This window comes from Microcaecilia unicolor, chromosome 1 (genome assembly GCF_901765095.1).
Source record: "Microcaecilia unicolor chromosome 1, aMicUni1.1, whole genome shotgun sequence".
Lineage (NCBI taxonomy): Eukaryota > Metazoa > Chordata > Amphibia > Gymnophiona > Siphonopidae > Microcaecilia > Microcaecilia unicolor.
The window spans coordinates 571,430,099-571,447,590 of NC_044031.1; the positions used below are offsets into that span (position 1 = coordinate 571,430,099).

Consider the following 17,492-nt stretch of genomic DNA (forward strand, 5'->3'; position numbering starts at 1 on the left):
CCGTTAGGCTCAAGCACGCTGTGCAGCAATGGCCAGCAGAGCAGGGAACTAGGCCAGCGACCAGGAACACCATCAGTATGACCTACCTCCTGCTGACGGCAGAGAAAAATACTGAATTGTTCCAGGGAGCATCTCAGCCTATATCTGCAATGTCAATGATAGAATTCAGTTTTTCTGTACCTCCATCTGTTGGCAGGAAGGGATAACACCCATTTGTGCAGAAAAGTGGAACTGACGATAAGAAAAACACAGCTTTGAGATCTAAGTTACAAGTTTATTATTTATATTTTCTACTCCGCCCAACTATCTGAGCAGCTTACAGGCTAATAAAAGGAGGAGTAGTTCAACAAATAAGGAAAGGGGAATAGAGGAAGGAACTACAAAATTCTGTATAGGATAGAAAGGAGGAACACACATGAGGAGGGAGGCTGTGTGGCAAAGGCTCACATCCAGTGAATACAAAAGACTAGAATAAATGGCAGGACTAATGAGAAGCATCGGGAAAAAAAAAAGTCATTAAGTTGGCCTTCAAACACTCAAGAGAGGAGTGTTAATCGCAGATACTGAGGTACCATGTTCCAGAGCCCTGGACAGAAATATTGATCAAGGGCTATCATGTTTAATTTCCCTAGATCATGACTAAGACCCTAACAAAGTAGAACAGATGCAGGTCAAGCCAGAGGTCTGCCACACAAAGTAGACGCAACCATGTAGATGACATCTCAAAAGAAAAATCGTTCACAGTATTCAAAGGACTGACAGCATCAAGAAACTTCAATGGTATAACAAGAAAATGAGCTATAGGGACAAATGTCATATGCCCACTTGGCAGAGTGTAGGAAACAAAACAGGAGCCAATAGACTACCGCACACGGGAAGGGCTATGCATACTCAGGAATATGCATGAAAGTTCTGAGCTCTGGCAGAGCAGTTCTTTCCAAGGACCACTGGATGTCACCCATTTGTGTGCCTGGTTTAATCCTGCCTGTTGATGGAAAAACATTTCTCCCCAATTGATTCCTGCTAGTATGTTAAAAACCAATCTTGTGCAAATAAATGTAGGTGAATATGGTAAAAACCCACAACTTGTTTGCTGACCTTCAATTCCATAATAAAATCATTATATTTATTCTTGGTTACTTTACTATTGTTCTATTAACAAAATAAGTTTTATATTAAACTGTACCTGCTGTACACTGCCTTGGGTGAATCTCTTCATAAAGGTGGTTAACAAATCCCAATAAATAAATAAAATAATTTAAAAAAAAATCATTCAGTTTTGCTGGAAACCATGACCCTATGTGGAAAGGTGTTAAAGGAAGTTCCACAAGTAAAAGGAGAAAACCCTCTCAAAATCCTTTACACTCTGCCTTAACTTTACACCCTTACGGATCTTGTTGTGCAATGCAGGTCATCTCAATATTCCACTTCCATGAATCTTTCTGCATTAAATCTATTCTGGTGTGCACTGACAAATATACAGCTCAACGATGAGCACAGAAGTAGGTAACTGTTTTACAATAGAAGATTATCATGTCATTACCAAAATCATTATCCTGGAGGATATTTATGTTTCCCACTTCTTCTCGCATTGTGATCTCCTCAACCCGGCTCTGGTTCAGGCTGAACTGCTGTGCCACATCAATGTCACTTAAAGGATTAAACAAAAAACAAAAAAAAAAAAGCACAATTTTTACAGCAAGAACTTCAAGAAATGTAAACATCCAACAGAATAAACAATGTTCTTTTACATTACTGTATATTTTATATATAAAGTTTTTGCCCCCTCCTGATTTCCCTTATTGCACGTGTTAAAATGAATGGTTTTCTAATCTATCGTGTTTGGAAAGGAAACCTGAGTAAACACAAAGTAAAATTATGTCTTAATTTTCTTTCCAATTAGTCGCAGCAGATGAATCCAGAAACCAGTGGATTGTGTCCTTCTACTAGCAGGTGGAGATAGAGAATACAGATTAGTACTGTGTCGAATAGGATGTAATGCTTCCTATCCAATCAGTATATCTTGGAGACATGAATGTTCACAGAAAATTTCATCGAAATCTGTGATGGTCGAGCATGGCACTTCTCTGAAATCAGACCACATGACATGGAATGACCCTATTATTTTATGGTAATGAGTCATGATATTTAATCAAGAATGTTCTCCTGTTAAATTATGGTTTTGTACGTAGCATATAATAAAACCACTGCATGTACCTGAACCCAGTATTTGAAATTTCATATTTATTAGGTATATCATTAAATCTGACTGGTTTGTGGCCCTCAAGGACTAGGAGTTTATAAACAATGTGCTAAATCAGATGTCAAATACTTTCCCTGCAAATAACAATCCCTGTTAAAACTGGATTATTGGACTGGCAAAAAAACAGGTTTCCAATAAATCATCTTTGCTTACTCTAGATCAGGCAACGGTTGATCAAAATCGTGAAATTCTTCAGGAAGTGTGATGGCATTGTAAGCAGCTTCTCTGTTTTCCTCAGGCAGATCAACAACACCTTGAAATGAGATCATAAACCATCAACATCTTCCACATATCACAGACAGTCAACATCTTTCACATATCCTCACTTTGAATAAGAACTTATTTTTTACCTGATAATTATTACTTCCTTTTCCTGGGTCCAACTAGATTAGTCCAAACTAGTGGGTTGTGCCTGCACCCTTTCCCAGCAGACTGAGGCAGAACATGCTGATGCTGAAGTTCAGTTTCACCACCATCACTAGTAAGGACTGGTGCAGCCCTAATTCTCTTCAGTATGCTTTTGCCCAAGCCAAATTTAAGTGACTTGTGATTAACAAAACACTCGAGAATAAGTACAGAAAATATATGTACTTAAGGACATTGAATCCCATACCAACAGAGTCATTCTCCCATCAATTCTGGTTTTACTTTTACATTTTCCTAATCTTTATGCTCCCCCTGTCCCAAGTTCTGCAACAGCTCCCAAATATCAAGCAAGAACTCCAAATCATCCTACTTTGACCACTGCAAGCCACCCTTGGCACAGTTGAGAGGGACCTAGATTGGTCTACAAGAACTCAAGGAAAAGGACATTATCAGGAAAGAATTGATTTCTCCCTATTTTCTTCCAACTAAAAAGGTCCAGACTAGAGGGAGATAAAAGCTTTACTGTCCTGGGTAGAAAGACATTCTCCCAGTGACTCTTTGCCCCAAAAGTGTTGTCTTGTTTTGCTTGCACATCAAGCCTGCTGTGCTTCACAAAGGAATAAAGTGACGACCACGCTGCATCCTTTTACATCTCTACCAGCATCATCACCTGGGCCTCTGTCCACCAAGTCACCTGAAATTTTATCAAATCAGCCCACAAAGCTTGCAGTAATGGCTTCTTCTTCAAGACATAAGCATATCTTAATACTTCCTTAATCCACCCAGCCATAGAGGATTTAGACACTGGCTGCTCTTTTCTTGGACTGCTGTGTCAACAGTTCAACTTCTGGAAGGGATATCACCTTCAAGTACCTGATAAGAATTCTATAGATATCCAGCTTATACAATATTGGGGAATACCCTTTATCTTTCCTGGAAGGGATGGGAAGACAGACCTTCTGGTTTACATGAAAAGATAATACAACCTTTGGCTAAACAGGAGGGCACCATTCGTAAATAAACTGTATCCTCCCAAAAAAAAAAAACAAAAAAAAACAGGAAATGAATCTCCACAAGAGAAGGCCCACAGCTCCAAGGCTCGTCTCACCAAGCAGACTGTCACCAATAATAATGTCTACAGTGACAGATCCATCAGCAACACTTTAACAGCTCCAATGGCAACCCTATCAGCACACTGAGCACCAGGCCTGAATCCTAAGGCACTACCTGTCTCAAAGACAGACACAGCTATTAGACCCTTTTGGGGAACAGCCTATATCCAGATGCACCACTAAGGCAAAGCCCTGGAATGTCCCATGGTAACACACCAAGGTGGCCATTTGTACATTTAAGGAACTGAGTGACAACCTGTATTCTAACTGTTCCTGAAGAAATACCAGGAAACTGGGTACCTCCAAGTTTGCCCTCAGGCATCACACAGTAAACATCCTACATATTCTAATATAAGACAATGAAGTAGATGCTCATCTCAACTTTAAAAGTAGCCTTGCCACATTACCTTGCACCTTTTAAGGGCCAGGCCATAACAGAAAGGCTCTAGATCCTCCATAAAGGGGATTGGAAGGATTGGGGATAGGATTTGACATACCGCCTTTCTGTGGTTACAATCAAAGTGGTTTACATATTATATACAGATACTTATTTTGTACCTGGGGCAATGGAGGGTTAAGTGACATGCCCAGTGTCACAAGGAGCTGCAGCTGGAATCAAACCCAGGTACTCAGGTTGCTGGATGGGCACTTGTTTCAATAAGCAGTTTCTCCTGGGAAACCACACTATCAGGTTCTGGATGTTGGAGTATCATGGATGATGGGGCCCATCTGGAACCACCAGAAAGGATGCCTTGGAAACCTGTGACTATCAGTGATGGGAGGAAGCAGCTCTTCTGCTGATCAGTTTTGTTTTAACACATATATGCCTAAAAGTTGATGGTAGACCCACTAGAATTCCACTGGGTCACCAAGAGAATGAAGACGGGGCCGCCCACTGAATCACCAAAAAAATGAAAGGCCCAGTCCACTAGTCCCTATTCCTCACGATACAGAGGACCTGATTGAGCAAGTCTGCTCATATGTTCTGGATGCTGGTGATGTGGGCCACCAAGATGGAGAGCAGGTTCTGCTCCGCCCACTTGCATATGATAGAGATCTCAGCCACACCTGAACAATTAGAATCTCCACGCTTGTTCTTCACCACTTATGTTTTCAGTTTTTTTGGAATGCAAAAAAGCACTAGGACACACTGTCCAGGCTTTCAACCTGCTGATGGGCCAGGCTGCTTCCTGCTGGGTCCGTCCATCTTGTGCCACCTGCTCCTAACAGTGGGTCCTTCAACCAAGGAGTTTGACATCTGTCAGACTGTCCACAGAGGAAGGTTCAGGAGCATCCCTCTGAATAGATCCTGAGAACACTACCCACCCAACACCTGGCAATCCTGAAACTGAACATATATGCCCAGGATGCAGCATTGCAGAAAAATTGCTGATGGGCTTCTCAAATGGAATAGGCAGTATACCTCTACCAGATCTAGAGAACAAAGAAATTCCTCTAGTCTGACTACCACTATCTGAGTTTCCATACAGAATCTCAGGACCTGCATAACCACACTGACATCCATGAGATCGCGAGTGGGCTAAAAAGGTCCCCCTTTTCTGGAGCAACACAAAGTAAATAGAATACTGCCCTCAACCCTGTTCCATCAGAGGGAGTGACGCCACTGTTCTGAGGCTGTGCTGCCTGGCCAGGGACGCAGCCACAGCCTGCTTCTTGGTCATGGACTATAAAGACATCTGAATGCGGTTCTGCAATTCCAACGAGAATGCTATCCATTTGATAACACATGTATATTTAATAAGATGCTTGCCATTTTTAGGGCACAGGCTGTAGAAGTTTGTCCAGCACTAGCTGTTTTCAACTACTGGAATTGTAATTGAAGCGCACTCCAGCCCAACCAGATCTATCCAGCCATAATCAGCAAACTTGACTGTAGAGAGCCTTATGTATTTGCTGCTTAAGCATGGCTGTTTTGATTCCACTCTTTCCACACAGACATCCTTTGTGCTTATCCCAAGCATTCTTGAATTCTATTACCGTTTTCATCTCCACCACCTACTGCAGGAGGGCGTTCAAGGCATCCACCACACTCTCCATGAAAAATTACTTCCTGACATTACTCTTAAATCAAGCCCTCTGAAACCTCATTTGATGTCCTCTAGTTCTAAAGCTTACCATTCTATGGAAAAGGTTTGTTTGCATATTAATATCTTTCAAATATTTAAATGGTTTGTATCATATCATCACTAGCCCTCCTTTCCTCTAGAGCAGGGGTGGGCAACCATGGTCCTCAAGGGTCACAGCTCATTTGGGTTTTCAAGATTTCCACAATGAACATGCATGAGATCTATCTGCATACAATGAAAGCGATACACGCAAATCAATTTCATGCATTGTGGAAATCTTGAAAACCTGACTAGGTTGTTGTCCTTGAGGACTGCTGTTGCCCACCTCTGCTCTAGGATATACATATTCAGGCCATCAAGTATCTTCTTGTAGGTCTTTTGGCACAACTCCATATTATTGTTGCTGCTTTTCTCTGAATCAAATCAAAGTCTTTATGTCCTTGGCAAGATACAGCCTCCAAAACTGAACAAAATATTCCAAGTGGGGCCTCACTAATGACTTGTACAGGGCATCAACATTGGTTATATCTCTCCATGAAGTCTAGCATCCTTCTGGCTACAGCCACCACCTGTCACATTGTTTTGCTGTCTTGAATTCTTCAGCCACTATTACCCCAAGGTCTCTCTCTTGAGCTACGCTCAGTCTCGGACTCGATTCCAATCTCGTACATCTCCTCTGGATTTCTGCAACCGAACTGCATCATTCTGCATTTCTTCACATTACATTTTAAATAGCAAACATTAGACCATTCTTCTAATTGTTATAGATCTCATCTCATGCTTTCTACTCCCTCTGGGGTGTCCACTCTGTTGGTAATCTGTGTCATCCACACACAAAAAAAGAAGCAAACCTCGCCCTCTATTCCTTCAGCAATGTCATTCACTAAGGGGGTCATGATCAAAAGCAAACTCCGGCGCTAAAGGCTGTTAACGCCATACTAGCGCCAGAGTTTGCAGCCGACCCATGATCAGAGCCCTCGAGCGCCTGAAACAGCGCACTCGAGGGCTCTCAGCACAAGTAGCATGCAAATGCATGCTAAACAGGGCTTCTAGTGCAATTAGCTTGCAAATGCATGCTAATTGGCGCTTAACGTATTCATCCCCAATGATCAGCGACCAGCGCGCCAAAGATTGGGTCGCTGGCCGCAGCAAAATCAACGCCAGCTCCGAGCTGGCGTTAGATTTTGCGGATCATTGGGGAGGAATGGTGAGCTCATTTTTCAGTTCTATCAGTACTCTGGGATGAATACCATCCGGTCCAGGAGATTTGCTACTCTTCAGTTTGTAGAACTGCTCATTACATCTTCCAGGTTTACAGAGAATTCATTAAGCTTCTCCGACTTGTCAGCTTCAAATACTATTTCCGGCACCAGTATCCCACTCAAATCTTCCTCGGTGAAGACCAAAGCAAAGAATTCATTTAATCTCTCCGCTACGGCTTTGTCTTCCCTGATTGCCCCTTTCACTCCTCGGTCATCTAGCGGTCCAACTGATTCTTTTCCCGGCTTCCTGTTTTTAAGATACCTAAACATTTTTTTTACTATGTGGTTTGGCCTTCAACGCAATCTTTTTTTCGAAGTCCCTCTTAGCCTTCCTTATCAGCGCTTTGCATTTGACTTGACATTCCTTATGCTGTTTCATATTTTCAGTCGGTTCCTTCTTCCATTTTCTGAAGGATTTTCTTTTAGCTCTAATAGCTTCCTTCACTTCACTTTTTAACCACGCCAGCTGTCGTTTGGTCTTCCGTCCTCCTTTTTTAATATGCGGAATATATTTGGCCTGGACTTCCGGGATGGTGTTTTTGAACAGCATCCTTACCTGATGTAAAGTTTTGACCCTCGCAGCCACTCCTCTAAGATTTTTTTTTTCACCATTCTTCTCATTTTATCATAGTCTCCTTTTTTAAAGTTAAACGCTAACGTATTTGATTTCCTATGTATACTTCAAAGCAAATATCAAATTTGATCATATTATGATCACTGTTATCAAGCAGCCCCAGCACCATTACCTCCCGCACCAGATCATGCGCATCACTAAGGACTAGGTCTAGAATTTTTCCTTCTCTCGTCGACTCCTGTACCAGCTGCTCCATAAAGCAGTCCTTGATTGTGTCAAGGAATTTTACCTCCCTAGCGGAGCTGTTACATTTACCCAGTAATACCGGGTTAATTGAAATCACCCATTATTATTGTGTTGCCCAGTTTGTTTGCGTCCCTAATTTCCTTTAACATTTCTGCATCCGTCTGCTCATCCTGGCCAGGCGGACGGTAGTACACTCCTATCACTATCCTTCTCCCCTTCACACATGGAATTTCAATCCACAGTGATTCCAAGAAGTGTTTTGTTTCCTGCAGAATTTTCAATCTATTTGATTCAAGGCTCTCATTAATATACAATGCTACCCCTCCACCAATTCGATCCACCCTATCACTACGTTATAATTTGAACCCCGGTATGACAGTGTCCCACTGGTTATCCTCCTTCCACCAGGTCTCAGAGATGCCTATTATATCTAATTTTTCATTTAGTGCAATATATTCTAACTCTCCCATCTTATTTCTTAGGCTCCTGGCATTCGCATATAGACATTTCAAACTATGCTTGTTGTTCCTATTTAACATCATGCTTAGTACTTGACAGTATTAATTTGCAATCTTTTGTCTGATGTTTATTTTTATTTAAGACCACAGAGGTGACCCAACAGCATTAGAAAGTAACCATAAAGCGAATGCTACATACCTGTAGAAGGTATTCTCCGAGGACAGCAGGCTGATTGTTCTCACTGATGGGTGACGTCCACGGCAGCCCCTCCAATCGGAAACTTCACTAGCAAAGTCCTTTGCTAGCCCTCGCGCGCCCGCGCGCACCGCGCATGCGCGGCCGTCTTCCCGCCCGAAACCGGCTCGAGCCGGCCAGTCCAGTATGTAGCAAGACAATACACTTCAAGGGAAGACACAACTCCAAAGGGGAGGCGGGCGGGTTTGTGAGAACAATCAGCCTGCTGTCCTCGGAGAATACCTTCTACAGGTATGTAGCATTCGCTTTCTCCGAGGACAAGCAGGCTGCTTGTTCTCACTGATGGGGTATCCCTAGCCCCCAGGCTCACTCAAAACAACAACATTGGTCAATTGGGCCTCGCAACGGCGAGGACATAACTGAGATTGACCTAAAAAATTTACCAACTAACTGAGAGTGTAGCCTGGAACAGAACAAACAGGGCCCTCGGGGGGTGGAGTTGGATCCTAAAGCCCAAACAGGTTCTGAAGAACTGACTGCCCGAACCGACTGTGACGTCGGGTATCCTGCTGCAGGCAGTAATGAGATGTGAATGTGTGGACAGATGACCACGTCGCAGCTTTGCAAATTTCCTCCATGGTGGCTGACTTCAAGTGGGCTACCGACGCTGCCATGGCTCTAACATTATGAGCCGTGACATGACCCTCAAGAGCCAGCCCAGCCTGGGCGTAAGTGAAGGAAATGCAATCTGCTAGCCAATTGGATATGGTGCGTTTCCCTACAGCCACTCCCCTCTTGTTGGGATCAAAAGAAACAAACAATTGGGCGGACTGTCTGTGGGGCTGTGTCCGCTCCAGATAGAAGGCCAATGCTCTCTTGCAGTCCAATGTGTGCAGCTGACGTTCAGCAGGGCAGGAATGAGGACGGGGAAAGAATGTTGGCAAGACAATTGACTGGTTCAGATGGAACTCCGACACAACCTTTGGCAGAAACTTAGGGTGAGTGCGGAGGACTACTCTGTTGTGATGAAATTTGGTGTAAGGGGCCTGGGCTACCAGGGCCTGAAGCTCACTGACTCTACGAGCCGAGGTAACTGCCACCAAGAAAATGACCTTCCAGGTCAAGTACTTCGGATGGCAGGAATTCAGTGGCTCGAAAGGAGGTTTCATCAGCTGGGTGAGAACGACATTGAGATCCCATGACACTGTAGGAGGCTTGACAGGGGGCTTTGACAAAAGCAAACCTCTCATGAAGCGAACAACTAAAGGCTGTCCTGAGATCGGCTTACCTTCCACTTGGTAATGGTATGCACTGATTGCACTAAGGTGAACCCTTACGGAGTTGGTCTTCAGACCAGACTCAGACAAGTGGAGAAGGTATTCAAGCAGGGTCTGTGTAGGACAAGAGCGAGGGTCTAGGGCCTTGCTGTCACACCAGACGGCAAACCTCCTCCAATGAAAGAAGTAACTTCTCTTAGTGGAGTCTTTCCTGGAAGCAAGCAAGATGCGGGAGACACCCTCTGGCAGACCCAAAGAGGCAAAGTCTACGCCCTCAACATCCAGGCCGTGAGAGCCAGGGACCGGAGGTTGGGATGCAGCAGAGCCCCTTCGTCCTGCGTGATGAGGGTCGGAAAACACTCCAATCTCCACGGTTCTTCGGAGGATAACTCCAGAAGAAGAGGGAACCAGATCTGACGCGGCCAAAAGGGAGCAATCAGAATCATGGTGCCTCGGTCTTGCTTGAGTTTCAACAAAGTCTTCCCCACCAGAGGAATGGGAGGATAAGCATACAGCAGACCTTCCCCCCAATCCAGGAGGAAGGCATCCGACGCCAGTCTGCCGTGGGCCTGAAGCCTGGAACAGAACTGAGGGACCTTGTGGTTCACTTGAGATGCGAAGAGATCCACCAGGGGGGTGCCCCACGCCTGGAAGATCTGTCGCACCACACGGGAATTGAGCGACCACTCGTGAGGTTGCATAATCCTGCTCAACCTGTCGGCCAGACTGTTGTTTACGCCTGCCAGATATGTGGCTAGGAGCACCATGCCTTGACGGCGAGCCCAGAGCCACATGCTGACGGCTTCCTGACACAGGGGGCGAGATCCGGTGCCCCCCTGCTTGTTGACATAGTACATGGCAACCTGATTGTCTGTCTGAATTTGGATAATTTGGTGGGACAGCCGATCTCTGAAAGCCTTCAGAGCGTTCCAGATCGCTCGCAACTCCAGAAGATTGATCTGTAGATCGCTTTCTTGGAGGGACCACCTTCCTTGGGTGTGAAGCCCATCGACATGAGCTCCCCATCCCAGGAGAGACGCATCCGTGGTCAGCACTTTTTGAGGCTGAGGAATTTGGAAGGGACGTCCCAGAGTCAAATTGGAGCAAATCGTCCACCAATACAGGGATTCGAGAAAACTCGTGGACAGGTGGATCACGTCCTCTAGACCCCCGGCGGTCTGATACCACTGGGAGGCTAGGGTCCATTGAGCAGATCTCATGTGAAGGCGGGCCATGGGAGTCACATGAACTGTGGAAGCCATGTGGCCCAGCAATCTCAACATCTGCCGAGCTGTGATCTGCTGGGACGCTCGCACCCGCGAGACGAGGGACAACAAGTTGTTGGCCCTCGCCTCTGGGAGATAGGCGCGAGCCGTCCGAGAATCCAGCAGGGCTCCGATGAATTCGAGTTTCTGCACTGGGAGAAGATGGGACTTTGGGTAATTTATCACAAACCCCAGTAGCTCCAGGAGGCGAATAGTCATCTGCATGGACTGCAGGGCTCCTGCCTCGGATGTGTTCTTCACCAGCCAATCGTCGAGATATGGGAACACGTGCACCCCCAGCCTGCGAAGCGCCGCTGCTACCACAGCTAGGCACTTTGTGAACACCCTGGGCGCAGAGGCGAGCCCAAAGGGTAGCACACAGTACTGGAAGTGGCGTGCGCCCAGCTGAAATCGCAGATACTGTCTGTGAGCTGGCAGTATCGGGATGTGTGTGTAGGCATCCTTCAAGTCCAGAGAGCATAGCCAATCGTTTTGCTGAATCATGGGGAGAAGGGTGCCCAGGGAAAGCATCCTGAACTTTTCTTTTACGAGATATTTGTTCAGGGCCCTTAGGTCTAGGATGGGACGCATCCCCCCTGTTTTCTTTTCCACAAGGAAGTACCTGGAATAGAACCCCAGCCCTTCTTGCCCGGATGGCACGGGCTCGACCGCATTGGCGCTGAGAAGGGCGGAGAGTTCCTCTGCAAGTACCTGCTTGTGCTGGAAGCTGTAGGACTGAGCTCCCGGTGGACAATTTGGAGGTTGAGAGGCCAAATTGAGGGTGTATCCTTGCCGGACTATTTGGAGAACCCACTGATCGGAGGTTATAAGAGGCCACCTTTGGTGAAAAGCTTTCAACCTCCCTCCGACAGGCAGGTCGCCCGGCACTGACACTTGGATGTCGGCTATGCTCTGCTGGAGCCAGTCAAAAGCTCGCCCCTTGCTTTTGCTGGGGAGCCGCGGGGCCTTGCTGATTCGCACGCTGCTGACGAGAGCGAGCGCGCTGGGGCTTAGCCTGGGCCGCAGGCTGTCGGGAAGGAGGATTGTACCTACGCTTGCCAGAAGTATAGGGAACAGTCTTCCTTCCCCCGAAAAATCGTCTACCTGTAGAGGTAGAAGCTGAAGGCTGCCGGCGGGCGAACTTGTCGAATGCGGTGTCCCGCTGGTGGAGAGACTCTACCACCTGCTCGACTTTTTCGCCAAAAATGTTATCCGCACGGCAAGGCAAGTCCGTAATCCGCTGCTGGATTCTATTCTCCAGGTCGGCGGCACGCAGCCATGAGAGCCTGCGCATCACCACACCTTGAGCAGCGGCCCTGGACGCAACATCAAAAGTGTCATAAACTCCTCTGGCCAGGAATTTTCTGCACGCCTTCAGCTGCCTGACCACCTCCTGAAAAGGCTTGGCTTGCTCAGGGGGAAGAGCATCAACCAAGCCCGCCAACTGCCGCACATTATTCCGCATGTGTATGCTCGTGTAGAGCTGGTAAGACTGGATCTTGGACACGAGCATAGAGGAATGGTAGGCCTTCCTCCCAAAGGAGTCTAAGGTTCTAGCGTCCTTGCCCGGGGGCGCCGAAGCATGTTCCCTAGAACTCTTAGCCTTCTTTAGGGCCAAATCCACAACTCCAGAGTCATGAGGCAACTGAGTGCGCATCAGCTCTGGGTCCCCATGGATCCGGTACTGGGACTCGATCTTCTTGGGAATGTGGGGATTAGTTAATGGTTTGGTCCAGTTCGCAAGCAATGTCTTCTTCAGGACATGGTGCAAGGGAACAGTGGACGCTTCCTTAGGTGGAGAAGGATAGTCCAGGAGCTCAAACATTTCAGCCCTGGGCTCGTCCTCCACAACCACCGGGAAGGGGATGGCCGTAGACATCTCCCGGACAAAGGAGGCAAAAGACAGACTCTCGGGAGGAGAAAGCTGTCTCTCAGGAGAGGGAGTGGGATCAGACGGAAGACCCCCAGACTCCTCGTCAGAGAAATATCTGGGATCTTCCTCTTCCTCCCACGAGGCCTCACCCTCGGTGTCAGACACAAGTTCACGGACCTGTGTCTGCAACCTCGCCCTGCTCGACTCCGTGGAACCCCGTCCACGATGGGGGCGTCGAGAGGTAGACTCCCTCGCCCGCATCGGCGAAGCTCCCTCCGCCGACGTAGTCGGGGAGCCTTCCTGGGAGGTGGCCGCGGTCGGTACCGCACGCGGTACCGACGTCGGGGACCTCAACCTGGGCGATGGGCCAGCCGGCGCCACGCTCGACGGTACCGGTGGCGCAAGCACCGCCGGTACCGGAGGGGTAGGGCGCAACAGCTCTCCCAGAATCTCTGGGAGAACGGCCCGGAGGCTCTCGTTTAGAGCGGCTGCAGAGAAAGGCTGAGAGGTCGATGCAGGCGTCGACGTCAGTACCTGTTCCGGGCGTGGAGGCTGTTCCGGGCTGTCCAGAGCGGAGCGCATCGACACCTCCTGAACAGAGGGTGAGCGGTCCTCTCGGTGCCGATGCCTGCTGGGTGCCGAATCCCTCGGCGACCCAGAGCTCTCGGTGCCGACACGGGGAGGAGACCGGTGTCGATGCTTCTTCGATTTCTTCCGAAGCATGTCACCGGAGCTCCCCGGCACCGACGAGGAGGACGTCGAATCCACTCGTCGCTTCCTCGGGGCCGAGACTGAAGAAGGTCGATCTCGGGGGGGCTGTACCGCAGGAGCCCTCAGGGTAGGCGGAGACCCACCCGAGGGCTCACCGCCACCAGCAGGGGAATGGACAGCCCTCACCTGCACTCCACCCGATGCACCACCGTCCGACGACATCAGCAGACGAGGTCCTGGTACCACCGACGTCGATGCAGCTATCCGATGTCTCGGCGCCGATGCAGAGGCCCGATGCCTCGATGCACTCGATGCAGGGGCGGCCGAGGAAGATGGTCTGGACGCTGACGACGTCGATGCACTCGAAGATCCCGGTGCCGATGCCGACGAAGAGCCCGAGAACAACACGTTCCACTGGGCTAGTCTCGCTACCTGAGTCCGCCTTTGAAGCAGGGAACACAGACTGCAGTTCTGAGGGCGGTGCTCGGCCCCCAGACACTGAAGACACGACGAGTGTCGATCAGTGAGCGAGATAACCCGGGCGCACTGGGTGCACTTCTTGAAGCCGCTGGAAGGCTTCGATGTCATGGGCGGAAAAATCACGCCGGCGAAATCAAAAGCCGAAATGGCGAAATTTGAAGCACCAAATTTAGAGGGAGAAAAAATCTCGACCGAGGCCGAAAAGAGGCCTACCCCGACGACGAAAGAAAACTTACCGGGGCAAAAAAGCTGGAAGTACGGGGAGGATTTACACGAAACCCGGCGGGGGGTTTCCGGAGCACTTCCCGACTAGGACAAAGCTTTCCCGAAGGAAAAAAACACGTTCAAACAAATTGGACGCGCGAGGTCGACTTTCCGGGGCTCGACACGGCGAAAACACGACCGTACCGAGTGCGGACAAAAGAAGACTGGCCGGCTCGAGCCGGTTTCGGGCGGGAAGACGGCCGCGCATGCGCGGTGCGCGCGGGCGCGCGAGGGCTAGCAAAGGACTTTGCTAGTGAAGTTTCCGATTGGAGGGGCTGCCGTGGACGTCACCCATCAGTGAGAACAAGCAGCCTGCTTGTCCTCGGAGAACATCGTTTTATATATGGTGACAGGGTTCATACCCATCTCTTCATTGGTCAAAAATAGATTATATTAAGCAAAAATAAATAAATAAATAAATAAATATATATATATATACTAGTAAAAAAGGCCCGTTTCTGTTAGAAATGAAACAGGCGCTAGCAAGGTTTTCCTTGGAGTGTATGTTTCAGAAAGAGCGTGTGTGAGAGATGGAGCGTATGTGTCAGAGAGAGAATGTAAGAGAGAGAAAGACAGAGTGTATGTGTTTGTGCGAGAGAGAGTGTGTGAGAGACAGCGTTTGTGTTTCTGTGTGACACTGTGTGAGAGAGATGGACAAAGACAGTGAGTGTGTGAGTGAGAGTGTATGTGGCAGACAGAGAATGAGTGACTGCGTGTGTGGTGTGAGGAACCCCCTCACCCCTGCCCCCTTGCAGCCAGGCATGTGCAGCGACCCTCCTCTACCTGTGTTCCCCCTGCACCCACCCATGTCCAGCATCCCCCTGCAGCCACCCATGCCCATCAACCCTCCTCTCCCCCTGCTGCGTCCTTCCTGTCTCCCCTGCTCCCCCTGCAGCCACCCATGTGGTCTCAGGCCCCCCCCCCCCCCAGCATCCCTCCTGTCCCCCTGCAGGCACGCATGTGCAGCATCCCTCCTCTCTCCCCTATCCCCCCTGCAGCAAGCCATGTCCAGCGACCCTTCTGTCCCCCTGCCCCCCCCTGCAGCTACCCATGTCCAGCGACCCTCCTCTCCTGTGCAGCCACCCATCTCTGAGGACACTCCTCTCCTTTTTCCCTGTTCCTCCCCTGTGGCCAGCCATGTCCATCGACCCACCTGTCCCCCCTGATGACCACCAACCCTTCTGTCCCACTGCCCGCCCTGCAGTGTCCGCCTTTATCCCCTGTCCCCCTTGCAGGCACCCATGTGGTGTGTGGAGCCCCATCCCTATCTCCCTGTTCCCTGCCCCCCCCCCCCCCCCCGCAGCCACCCATGTGCAGCGACCCTCCCCTCCCCTCCCCCTGCTTCCTTCCAGCCACCCATGTCCAGCGAGACCCCCCTTCCCCCCCCAGCTGGCGCAGCACCCAAAGAAAGCCCCTTGCCCCCCCTCCTTCGCGCATCACCCGACCCCCCCCACCGTAGCACATCACCAAGCCCCTCCCCCTCATCAACCCCCTTGCCACCCACAACCGCTAATACAAACTGTGTCCGGCAGCTGCTGCTTCTGCTATTCAGCAGCAGCAGCCCGTACATAAAAAAAACCAAAAAAAAAAATCCTTCTAAAACGCACCTCCGTTGAGAAGCATCTCACATTGGCTGAACTTGGTTATGGATTACATTGTACAGAGTTGTGCGAGACATTCGAATATCATTAGGAATATAACAATGGGACATCAACATAGAAACATTGGAAGGAGACAATGGGAAACTAAAAGGGCAGTGTTAGACACAAATACATATGGTGTACATAGTTCCGTGAATAAAGTGAATGATACATACCTGTAGCAGGTGGTCTCCGAGGACAGCAGGCTGATTGTTCTCACGACTGGGTTGACGTCCACTGCAGCCCCCACCAACCGGAACAAAACTTTGCGGGCGGTCCCGCACGCAGGGCACGCCCACCGCGCATGCGCGGCCGTCTTCCCGACCGTGCGTGACCGTTCCTGCTCAGTTGAATGACAAGCAAAAATGATCAAAACGCAACTCCAAAGGGGAGGAGGGAGGGTAGGTGAGAACAATCAGCCTGCTGTCCTCGGAGAACACCTGCTACAGGTATGTATCATTCACTTTCTCCGAGGACAAGCAGGCTGCTTGTTCTCACGACTGGGGTATCCCTAGCTCTCAGGCTCACTCAAAACAAGAACCCAGGTCAATTTAACCTCGCAACGGCGAGGGTATAACAGAAATTGACCTACAAAGAACAACTAACTGAGAGTGCAGCCTGACCAGAATAAATTCGTGTCCTGGAGGGTGGAGTTTGATTTAAACCCCAAACAGATTCTGCAGTACCGACTGCCCGAACCGACTGTCGCGTCGGGTATCCTGCTGGAGGCAGTAATGTGATGTGAATGTGTGGACTGATGACCACGTCGCAGCCTTGCAAATCTCTTCAATAGTGGCTGACTTCAAGTGAGCCACCGACGCTGCCATGGCTCTGACACTATGAGCCGTGACATGACCCTCAAGAGTCAGCCCAGCCTGGGCGTAAGTGAAGGAAATGCAATCTGCTAGCCAATTGGAGATGGTGCGTTTCCCGACAGCAACCCCTTTCCTATTGGGGTCGAAGGAAATAAACAATTGGGCGGACTGTCTGTGGGGCTGTGTCCGCTCCAAGTAGAAGGCCAATGCTCTCTTGCAGTCCAATGTGTGCAACTGACGTTCAGCAGGGCGGGTATGCGGTCTGGGAAAGAATGTTGGCAAGACAATTGACTGGTTAAGATGGAACTCCGACACCACCTTCGGCAGGAACTTTGGGTGAGTGCGAATGCCCCAATCTATCCACCCTATCAGATTAACTGTTCACTCGTCCTCTAGATTGTTCACTTGTCCTTAGATTGTTCTCTTGTCTTTAGATTGTAAGCTCTTTGAGCAGGGACCGTCCTTCTATGTTTAAATTGTACAGCACTGCGTAACCCTAGTAGCGCTTTAGAAATGCTAGTTAGTAGTAGTAGTAGTTGTGATGAAATTTGGTATACGGAGCATGAGCTACCAGGGCTTGAAGCTCACTGACCCTACGAGCTG

The 17,492-nt window shown here is 48.9% G+C and overlaps 1 protein-coding gene across 3 annotated transcripts in view; it reads right to left on the reverse strand.

Annotated features, from left to right (window-relative positions):
• The window catches only part of RAD21 (RAD21 cohesin complex component), a 182,513-nt gene that overhangs the window by 125,546 nt on the left and 39,475 nt on the right, over positions 1–17,492 (reverse strand). For all 3 annotated transcript variants that reach the window (XM_030218287.1, XM_030218270.1, XM_030218278.1), the window contains 2 exons: positions 2,417–2,516; positions 1,544–1,650 (listed from right to left, as the gene is read on the reverse strand). In XM_030218287.1, coding sequence (XP_030074147.1) covers positions 1,544–1,650; positions 2,417–2,516 — 207 coding nt within the window. The remainder of the gene's footprint in view (positions 1–1,543; positions 1,651–2,416; positions 2,517–17,492) is intronic.